At 44.8% G+C, this 11934-nt stretch overlaps 1 protein-coding gene across 1 annotated transcript in view; it reads left to right on the forward strand.

Annotated features, from left to right (window-relative positions):
* The window catches only part of mapk8ip1b (mitogen-activated protein kinase 8 interacting protein 1b), a gene marked incomplete at its 5' end in the record, with an annotated part of 81272 nt that overhangs the window by 28108 nt on the left and 41230 nt on the right, over window positions 1-11934 (forward strand). The window contains one exon of the mRNA XM_084337766.1: window positions 11194-11305. Within this exon, the coding sequence (XP_084193892.1) occupies window positions 11194-11305 (112 nt within the window). The remainder of the gene's footprint in view (window positions 1-11193; window positions 11306-11934) is intronic.

Below are 11934 nucleotides of genomic sequence, written 5' to 3' on the forward strand. Positions count from 1 at the left end.
ATGCTCTAACTAAATCACATGCTCTCCTTTCTTTACATCGCATTTAACGTTAGCCCACAGCCTCTTGGGTAAACAATATTAGCACTGCACAAGAAAGCACACGGCCAAGTCGGCCAATTTGCCAATCATAATTTTTCATAATGTAATTTCTGTGTGTGTATCTCTCACACTCCCCCCTGTGCACTCTGTTAACGTTGGCTCTCTTGCCAGCTAATTAGCTAACGTAGCTGGCTAGTTACAAAATCTCAAGTGAATTATTTTATTAGATTGCAGGGTAAAGAAAACCATCTGTAGAGAAAGGGATGGAAAATAGTCCAATAAACATCTATAGTCCAATAAACAGCTGCCTTGTCTCTCATCATCTTCATCTGAAACCTCTCTGGGAAGTCGAACAGAAACAAATGGCTCCATCTGTAGTCCAATAAGCAGATGCTTGTCTATCAAACAATGCTGCTCCACAGAAACGTGTAGCTTGTCAATCTCAATCTCAACACATTGTAGCTTGTCAGACATCAATCAACCGGTCACGGGGGAGGGACACAGCACATGCCTATTTTACATACAGACTGTGAAGTGGAGTAAAAAGAACGAAGCACACACAGAGAGAGAGGGGCAAGACAAGATGCACTGTAGAAAATCATAGGCAATAGGCATATTATTACTACCTGCACCCGACATGCATCTGTACTGTGGGATATTGTGAATATCCTGAAGAATGTTCTCAGTCAACCGAGGTTCAGTTAATAACAAGGTTTATTTGCTAGACAGATAGAAATATACATAGTAGTTAGAGAGAATGGCTCGCGCCCCAGGTGATCAGCTGAATGACCCAGGTAGCGACCTCGAATGTTGTCGGGAGGAGCCCTTTATAGTGAAAAAGGGGGAGGAGGGGGACCCATTTGATAGGTCAAATGGGTGTGGGGGGGGGGACACAGGATAGGGGATAAAGGGGAGGGGAATGTCTTTACATGAGAGAGTTGGGGAATCATTATATTATTCCACAGTACCCAAACCCTTTCAATAAAAAAAATTCACCCACTAGCCACACTTTTTCAGGTACCCTGCCCGATGCAGGACTCTGAAGAGAATACAATGGGAATAGTATCCCCTAAGGGATAGAGGTAGGGATGCCCCGATCACGTTTTTTGCCACCGATACCGATCACCGATCGTCTTGAGCCATATCGGCCGATACCGATATCGATATCGATCGTTTTGGTATAACATTTTTATATATAATTTTTTTAATTTAATTTTTTTATAAAAAATATATATTATATAATCATACTTGTAGTTGTATTATCTGCGAGACATCGCCACCACACAACAAGTCAAAATGCTCGCTATCTGCAAACAGCTCCACTGTCTGTGTGTACTCGAGTAGCCTCCAGCTACGGCCAGGATTCTCCGGCGCTGCAGCTGGACCCTATTGATCACATTCAGCATGCCCTCAGCTCGAATATGCATCGAATCAATGTGTACATTGATATCAGGAGCTATTTGTAGCTACTGCTAGCCAGCTAGATAACGTTAAGACAACGCCTCAGTGAACTATTTAGTTGAATGGGACATTTCGTTTTGAACAGTGAGCTAACGTGAGCTAACGTGAGCTAACGTGAGCTATCATGCACTACTAGACTATTGCTGGAGCATTTGTTGATATCAGGAGCTATCAGTAGCTAGCCGGCTAGATACCGTTAACAATGCCTCATGTATTAAACTAAAAGTGAATAGTTGACTGGGTAATTTTGTTTAAACAGTAACGGTAGCTAACGTTAGCTCACAGAGGTTGCATGCACTAGAGCAGACTATTGCTGGAGCTTGTTTACACAGGGAAGGGAGGGGCAGGAGGAGGAGAAGGAGGAGCGGCAGTTTGCAGCTCCGTGTGTCTGAGACAGAACTCAGCGAGTGAGATCTCCGCTAAGAATTGGATCATGTTTTTCGATCGGTTTTCACGATCGGCGAAAATAAAGCATTATCGGAATTCACCGATCTCATATTTATACTGAATATCGGCCGATACCGATCGCTGGCCGATCGATCGGGGCATCCCTAGATAGAGGGGCAACTGGGTGTTCCAGGATGTTGGCGAATGAAGGCTGATTATCCCAGATAAGGTTCCTTATTCCTCCTATGGCATTGGACAAAGAAGCGTTGTGCTTGTGGGTGTGCATGTGCACGGGTTGTGTTTGCATGATGTGTGTGTGCAGCTGTGAGAGGGTCATATGTTAGTTTTGAGGCCCCATGGTCAGTGTTTCATTGGCAATCTGCGCCAGGTGCACCGAGGAGAGATGAAACCCTCACCAACTAACAGCTGTTCACATCTAGACCATCCTAATGAGAGCAAAGAAAGGACAGAGAGAGAGAGAGAGAGAGAGAGAGAGAGAGAGAGAGAGAGAGAGAGAGAGAGAGAGAGAGAGAGGAGAGCGCAATCAGAGATACCGAGAATGAGAATGAGAGATTATTCAAAAATGTTCTCTGCCGATACATTACATGCTGTTTATCATATTGTTCATGTTCATCTGAAGTAGCCCATTGTATGTGTGTAAACTAGATAGTGTAGATAGTGCTCCCTCTGCACACCGCCCAATCAGGTGTGAGCCTCGAAGTGTAATGGCGTCGGTTTCTGTGTAAAGTGTGATTGGTTCGTTCTGGTTCTCAGCACAATCCCCCCCCCCCCCCCCACGTGTTACCCACAATGCACTGCGGCAGAAGGGTCACCCTGTCCTGTCCTGCTCTCTCTCTCTCCCTCCTTTCTCCATCTGTCTCTGCCCCCTCTCTCTGTCACTCCTCTCCCCCTCCCAATCTTTTTTATCCCTGTTTCGTTCTACTTTTCCACCATCCCTTGTTCCTCCTTTTCACTTTCCAAATGCTTTATCCACCACAACAGTTTCCTTTCCACTCTCCTCTCCCCTCCTCCTTCTCCTTCTCCTCCTTCATCCCATTCTCCTATTCGCGTTATCCTCCAGCTCCTTAACCCTTTCCCCGCCAATAACGTCGTACAACGGGTTTCAAGTTCATGCGAATTCTGCCAATAACGGCGTACGACGTGATTCTGATCATAATTTCATATTTTTGCCATGGTATTCATATTTCACTCACGGAGCCTTGTCGGATGCTGTGTGAGCCAGCACAACTCTGCAACGCTTCAATACTGCCACCTGGTGGCTGATCGGCGAGTTGCAACCGGAAGTGGATCTCTTGTGATCCCGGTGCGTCTCCCTATTCCGTCCGGAATATGGATCTTTGCCATAACTCAATAATCTACATGATTTGGGCGTGTATTAGTAATATACAAACCGGAAATGGATCGCCTAGATCCCCACCACATAACTGGGATCTGTTTGCTCCACTCTCATCGCCCAACGGTACGAGGAGACTGACGTGAGTTTCAGCGTTTTTGTTTATCATTTTCTATACAAACTGCTCTGATCAATATATCACCCATACTACATGAAGCATCTAACGACTATCACGGAATTATAAACGACCCCCTCCGTTCACCCGCGCATGATCAGTCATACCGTTTAGGACCATGTACAGTTGAACATTTTAATATAGCGTCGATCGGTATCAAACTGCATTTGATGATCTAATATATGCATTTGTGCCTATATCTCACGTTCTGGGAAATACTGCAGAAAACGATAAAAACATATTTATACTCTAGAAGGTATTTTCGTATGAATGTGTGAATGAAAAAGTAAAACGTTCCTACATCCTGAACGATAGTTAATCGATGTTGAATGGGCCATAGTAATGTCAATTTAGCAATACAATTTAAAAAGTTATAGCCCTGCAAAGAAGGTGTACATCACCATAGACTTACAGTGCTGGCAGAGATCAAACAGCGATGGATATAAGCGTGGCAGAGAATGGGTTAATGGGTCTTAGTGAATCTAATTCCTTGTCATGTTTATACTCACCTCACCTCTCCTCTCCTCTCCTCTCCTCTCCTCTCCTCTCCTCTCCTCTCCTCTCCTCTCATCTCCTGTCCTCTCCTCTCCCCTCCTGTCCTCTCCTCTCTCATCTCATCTCCCCTCATCTTCTCTCCTCTCCTCTCCCCTCCTGTCCTGTCCTCTCCTCTCCTCTCATCCCCTCTCCTATCCTCTCCTCTCCCCTCTCATCTCCCCTCATCTTCTGTCCTCTCCCCTCCTCGGGCTGGGCGATATGGAAAAAAATCATATCGCGATAACGATATGATAATGTTATCATATTTCTCGATATCGATAATTATCGAATTGTTATAAGTATTACATTTTTTATTTAATTTTTTTAACAACAGATGTATGTTTATTTTGCAGCCATCAGATTTTGCCGCCATCTTTAGTGTTACATCCCCTCACACTCCAGTTCTCAGGCTGCAGCTGGTTTAAAAGCTAAAGTAAACAGGCTTCTCTGCTGGCTGTGGCTCCAGGGGAGTTGAACAGTTCTGGCTCTGCTAGTTTATTTTCGATCTTTTGGGGCTTTTTTGGTGGACAAACCACCGCACATGTGCACCGTGACTCGTGACTGGAGTCTAGTTCTGCTAGCACACATAGCCTACTGTGTACAGACGGTTTCAAACTGTATTTTAAATTAGAAAGCAAACAAAATAAATGGACAAGAGAAAAAGAAATCTCAATTTGGTCAGTATTGTCATTTGGACAAGCAAAGCCATTACTTTAAGTTGCAGGCAAAAAAGACAAGTCTGTCCACTGTCTCTGGTTTTAAAACTGCCCTGTTGCAGGTCACAAAAAATAAAAAATAAAAATAAAAAAATGATTTATCGATTTTTTCTTTTATTTCGATATTCGATATTGATTATTAAAATATATCGCGATATTTATCGTTATCGTTATATCGCCCAGCCCTCTCCTCCCCTCCCCTCTCCTCTCCTTTCCTCCCCTCTCCCCTCCTTCCCTCTCATCTCCTCTCCTCTCTTCCCCTAGCCTCCCCTCCTCCCCTCTCCCCTCCCCTCCTTCCCTCTCCTCTCCTCTTGCATCCTGTAAACTATGCCTGCAAGTAAAGTTGTGAGACTTCCAAAACGCATCGATCGAATTTGTAGCAAGATGATTGAAATGTTCACAGTTTTATTGTGCTAAAGCGTCATGGGGACAAAAAAAATCTGTCTGCTAATAATGGTATCAAACACACGCGTTCTAAGAGAGAGGAGACCACACTGTGTCTTGAGTCACAAGTTGTCATCACATGCTGACGTTCTCTGGTGAGTACAAGAGGAGCTGAACAGATTTTAACCGAACTCTGTCTCACCTTTCCAGGCATCTCTCTCTCTCTCTCTCTCTCTCTCTCTCTCTCTCTCTCTCTCTCTCTCTCTCTCTCTCTCTCTCTCTCTCTCTCTCTCTCTCTCTCTCTCTCTCTCTCTCTCTCTCACACTTTCAATCCCTCAGTTCCTTTTCTACCTCCAAACAGAGTTTCATTACTGTGGTAAACAGATGCTTCCACCCACCCAGGCCACTTGCCCCTCTCTCTCTCTCCCTCTCTCCCTATCTCTCAGGCCCAGGGTAAGACAGATGTAATTATGGCTGCAAGGGAAATGAAAGCGTTGTCTGCTAAAGGCTAATTGAATCCTGGTAAGGCAGCTGGATGAAGCTTGTTCCCTTCCTGACATCAACATTAGTACTACAATCTACTGATACACCCTACACTAGTCCTACAGTAGACTCTACTGATATGCCCTATACAGTACCACACCCTACTGATAAACCCTACAATACTACACCCCAATGACACACCCTACAGTAGTACACCCTACTTATACCCCACTTCTCAGGGACCTGCACTGAATCCCCATTGCCGCATGAATCCGCTTCAAGGCCCTCGACCTGGCATATCGTGTGGCGAAGGGAACGGCTCCCGCCAGTCAATGGTCTCTAACTACACACCCTCAAGACCCCTGCATCTTCTGGCCACCTCAGACCTACAGTACTCCTATCAGAGCTCCAGGAGGGTCATCAAAGAGAAGTCGCCTATTCTCGGTCCTTGCCCCACAATGGTGGAACAAGGATGCACCCATTAGTACATCCTACTCATGCACCCTACATTAGTACACCCTACTCATGCACCCTACATTAGTACACCCTACTCATGCACCCTACATTAGTACACCCTACTCATGCACACTACATTAGTACACCCTACTCATGCACCCTACATTAGTACACCCTACTCATGCACCCTACATTAGTACACCCTACTCATGCACCCTACATTAGTACACCATACTCATACACCCATTAGTACACCCTACTCATGCACCCTACATTAGTACACCCTACTCATGCACCCATTAGTACACCCTACTCATGCACCCTACATTAGTACACCCTACTCATGCACCCTACATTAGTACACCCTACTCATGCACCCTACATTAGTACACCCTACTCATGCACCCTACATTAGTACACCCTACTCATGCACCCTACATTAGTACACCCTACTCATGCACCCTACATTAGTACACCCTACTCATGCACCCTACATTAGTACACCCTACTCATGCACCCTACATTAGTACACCCTACTCATGCACCCTACATTAGTACACCCTACTCATGCACCCATTAGTACACCCTACTCATGCACCCTACATTAGTACACCCTGACCCTAATCATACACCCTGGTTATGTTGGACAACACAAGACAATAGAACTCCATAGAACCTTTGGATCCAGAAGAATGTTCAACATGCATTAGTGTTAAAATATATTTTTGGCTGAATTAATAATAACAAAATACTGAATGTCTCAATTACTCTCACAAGTTACTTAAAAAAACTATCATACTGTATTATGTTGTGTAAAAGTAATGACATTGTACTTTATACTGCAGGTATCAACACAGCTGTGCTGATATACATTATAAAGTACTCCCACCTGTAAGATTGTCTTAGTTCCACTTCCTATGTTGTTAGTTATTGTAAGTTAATAAACTGTGACATGGGATGCCGTACTACTAGTCCCCTGCCAGCACTACAGCATGACGGAATCCTCTTATCTGTGCTGGAGCATGGCATTGTCCCAGGCTGGGTTACACAATAGCCACTTAATGCTTAGTCAGCTGGCCCAGCCAGCCAGCCAGCCAGACAGACAGCCAGCCAGACAGACAGACAGCCAGCCAACCAGACATACAGACAGACAGACAGACAGACAGACAGACAGACAGACAGACAGACAGACAGACAGACAGACAGACAGACAGACAGACAGCCAGCCAGCCAGACAGACAGACAGACAGACAGACAGACATACAGACAGACAGACAGACAGACAGACAGACAGACAGACAGACAGACAGACAGACAGACAGACAGACAGACAGACAGACAGACAGACAGACAGACAGACAGACAGACAGACAGACAGACAGACAGACAGACAGACAGACAGACAGACAGACAGACAGACAGACAGACAGATTGATTGATTGATTGGCCGACCTCTTACCCAGTACACTGTGGCATTGATTCAGAATTTCACTGTTACCGTCTCTAGGAATATGAAGCCTCATAATGATCCCTGGTTTTGATGTCTGGATATTGCCAATGGCTTTACAGATGGGAATGTAGTACCAATGAGAGCTTTTACTACCATAACGCCCCCCCCCCCCCCCCACCCCCTCCTGTAATCACACCACTAATCACCAGATATTACCATTCAAACAGTCAAAATAACCTTAATTGGACTGTGATGGATACTTGCAACATATCTCTTGCCAAATTCAAGTAGAGGCCATAGAATTGTTTTGGTAATTCTCTGTACATCAACTGGACCACCAAATTGATACATTAGGCCGCTGATCCCCATCTGATAAGATGTTGTCCCACTTCACTTACACTTTATTGTCCCCAAGAGGAAATCCCTGTCCGCACCACTGTACTCATCAGACAACAGCACATACAACATCAGTATCAAATAGTACACACAACAGCACACAGTAACAACAATGACGGACAGCAGTATACACTCAGGCCTTTTGTCTATGGCTGCGGGGATCAGGCTTTCCCCAAAGCGAGTCCTTCTGTACCTTAGTGTTGTGTAGCTGCGCCAGGAGGACAGTAGGGTGAGGTAGGGATTCAGTGTCCTGTTCTATTGAGGTTGCAATGCGTGCAATGGCCATATTGTTTAGCTCTGCGAGGTTGCATTTTTAGGGAGACCAATAATCCTGGCAGTGGTGTTGGTTAAGCGTGTGAGTTTATTTGATTTATTGACAAAAACATATAACAAAATTGACAGATCAACATGCGTATTTACCTTGTCAGGGATAGAACGAAAAGTCCAGGATGGGCTGAATAATGCTCTGGTACAACAATAGGAGGAGATGGGGGGCAACATAGAGGCAGATGACTATCTTTGGTGGCTCCTTAATGAATTCATTAAGAGGTCATTAATAGGGATGGGTACCGAATTCGGTACTTTTGCGGTACCGAACCGAAACACGTCGGTACTACCGAGTATCGATTCAAGTGAGAAAAAAGAAAAGAAAAAAAAACCTTTTTTTTTAAAATTTTTTTTTACCTTTTTTCTTTTCATGTCAACGTTTGTGTTCATTGTGCTGCTTTTATAAAGCCTCAAATGATGGCTTACAATATTTCATGAAAGCAAAGTGTTTCGTTTGTCTAAGATTTAAAAAGGTTTAAACTTTACAGCACTGACAAAGTTGAACAAAGTGCTGTACAAGTCTCCCCAAAAAAAATAAAAAATAAAAAATATATCTCGAAGCTTCGAATTAAAATCGAATTTCAGCCCCAAAGCTTCGAATGCCAAAAAGAATTTGAAGGTCAGCCCTACTAATTTCAACCTATGTTTGATCTATTACATCTATACGCCTGTGTAGTGAGAGAGGTCCATACGGCTGCAGTGATGTGTGTGTCTTAGTCTGAGCCTAGACCAATCAGCACGGATGTCCAGTCAGTGTCTTGTACTCTCTTACCCCCTCCACACGCAGACAGACAGACCGATAGACCGCTCTGCCTGCGGTCTTTTCCAGCTCCGTCACACAGGCTTAAGCCTGGGCAACATGAACATGACAAGCCTTCTCCCTCCAGGCCAACCAAGGCCTCCCACGTCCGTCCTCTCCCTGGCCGCGTCTGGCTCTGTCGCTCCCTATCACTCGCTTACATCCACTCTGCTGGATGTGTTTCTGTCTCTCACTGCTCTGTCATCGGGTTTGTTGTTTCTATTTCCTTCTTTCTCCTTTTGTCATGGTAGGCCTACTCTTAAACGCAACTAAAGTGCATACATGTATGTTAGTGAAATGTAAAGAACAGTCCGAGATACCTGTCATCGCAGGAGACACCTATCGTTAATCAATTGCTTGGCAACGCAGTAATGCACTGATTCAACATTCTATTTTGATCGCTTTCGGAGACCCTATCTTTCTAGCACCAGACCATGTTGGCTAAACCTAAAAGTGCTTTGTTGCTCAACCAGCGTCTGGGTTGTGATCAGGGAGCGAAATAAACTTTTTGACTCACCGGCCAGTGGCGGGTAGATGGGAAGAATCTACCCGCCAAGCATATTTCTTACCTGCCAAATTTTGTTTGATTAAAAAAAAAGATATATATATTTTATATACTTTTTTTTTAAAATAAAATATATATTATATAATCATACTTGTAGTTGTATTATCTGCGAGACATCAATACGCAATAAGTCAAAATGCTCGCTATCTGCAAACAGCTCCACTGTCTGTGTGTATACTTGAGTAGCCTCCAGCTCCAGCAAGGATTCTCCGGCCCTGCAGCTAGACCCTATATTCAGCTAGACCCTACATTCAGCATGCAAGGATTCTCCGGCGATGCAGCTGGACCCTATTGGTATAACGTTACGGTTCTTTTGTCAAATCACATTCAACATGCCCTCAGCTAGAATACGCATTCAATCAATGTTATAAGACATTGATATCAGGAGCTATCTGTAGATCTCTAGATAACGTTAAGACAATTTAGTTTACTGGGACAGATAGATCTAACGGGAGCTAGCTAACGTGAGCTAGCTAACGAGGGAACGGAGGTATTATGCACTTGAGTCGACTATTGCTGGAGCATTTGTTGATATCAGCAGCTATCAGTAGCTAGCCAGCTAGATACCGTTAGACAATGCCTCGTCATGTATTAAACTAAAAGTGAATAGTTGACTGGGTCATTGTTTAAACAGTAACGGTAGCTCATGGAGGTCCGATCTAGACTAGAGCAGACTGCCCGCATATCGCAATGGTGGCGTTTCAGGAAGTAAACAAGCCAAATGAGAGCTTCCGATTGGTCATTTGCTTTCTTTCTCATGAAACCAGTCACGTCACTCTACTGTGATTGGACCGTTGACTTGAGTGCAATGTGGGACTTGTAGTTTTTTAACGATCTCGCTGCGAAAAAAAAAATACTTGAGAGGCTATAATCTGTACTCGCACAATCAAAATAAGAGTATCGTTATGAACTACACGTCTACACGCCACACGGCGGGCAGCCCTCTAAGTGTCAAGCGCCAAAGGTAAAAACTGAGCGCCCCTGGCGGGCGGCAGGCTTTAGTTTCGGTCCCTGGTTGTGATGTCACACTGTATGAAAACCACAATACTGTATGAATGGTGACTGTAGTTTATGAGCATCTTGCAGGCTAATGGTTTCATGGTGAAGCTGCAGGCCATGCACTCACCGCGGAGGCTCTGCCACTAAACCAATAGTGAACCAACGGTGTGCAGCCATAATATGGGAAATAAAACAGTTAATTGCATAGCAAGGCCACGAGGACTCGTGTCTCCAGCCATGAGAAGTGTTTTCATTTCATCAAATAACATAATGTACTTGCGTTGCGTATTGCACTCTACAAGTTCCATTTTAACATGGTATCATTTCTCATGGCTCTTCTGCTTCATTCGATTTATTATATACGGTGGTGGAGAGTGACAGGAGTGATGGGGAAGAGAGAGGGGTTGACCTGCGACAAAAGGTCATGAGCCGGGCTTGAACCGATTACACGGTATCCGTACAGTTTGACTAGAGAGCTAAAATATCCTGTGCCAGCGCACTCGATGTGTCGGGTCAGGTCAGGCCTTGGCCCCCCGGGGGATTAACTACAACTCGCAAGCTAGAGATTTGGGTATGTTGACGGATTTGCATGTGGCGACTGCAGATGAGTTTAGTCTGAGGGATTAACACGTCAACCCTCTTTTCTCTTCCACCCCGGCTGCGACCAGGTTGACCCACGACATCAGCCTGGACGAGTTTGAAGATGACGACCTGTCAGAGATCACAGAGATCACGGACGAGTGCGGGATGAGCCTCAACTACAACGGCCTGGAGATCACGGTGGGTGTCGAGTTTCCTCTTGAGTTTTTTTTTCCGGTCCAAACCGCCGTGTCGGCGCGTCTCCATCAAAGTCTGCTCTCGGCGAGGGGTGGTCGGGACTCTCTGTTTGGTTTTGTCCTCGCAGCTGCTGTCTTTAGCTCCCCGCTAGGAGAGAAATGAGGCCGGTGGAAGTGGCGTGGCAGCTGCTGCGGCTTATAGCCTCTCTATCGGAATAGAGAGAGAAGTCTGCTCCCGGAGTGTGATAATTTATGGCAGCTTCTCAGCATCCTGGCCTCGTGTCTAAATGATTCACCAGTGTGAAGTCGTGCCCGTTTTTCTCCGAAAGTTTGTTGAAGATAAATGGTAAAAAATAAATGTTTTCTGAGTTCTCTGCCATGTAAATGAGGTGTATAAATGGAAACTGGAACATGCTGCGAGACTTCAGAGGCAGAGAGAGATGAACAGAGAGTGTACAGTTCAAACACACCTTTACTTCACACAGAGACAACATCAGAGGTAAATTCATTATTCTGTCAGATACCTCTGCCTTCGTTCCCAATGAATTCTACTGTATTAACATGTGCCCCACTGCTCATCTTCACTCCTGTAACCACGGTAACGAGAAGGTCAAGCACTTCATTCACTTATAC

The sequence above is a fragment of the Notolepis coatsorum genome (genome assembly GCF_963971535.1).
Source record: "Notolepis coatsorum genome assembly, chromosome: 20".
Taxonomy (NCBI): Eukaryota; Metazoa; Chordata; class Actinopteri; order Aulopiformes; family Paralepididae; genus Notolepis; species Notolepis coatsorum.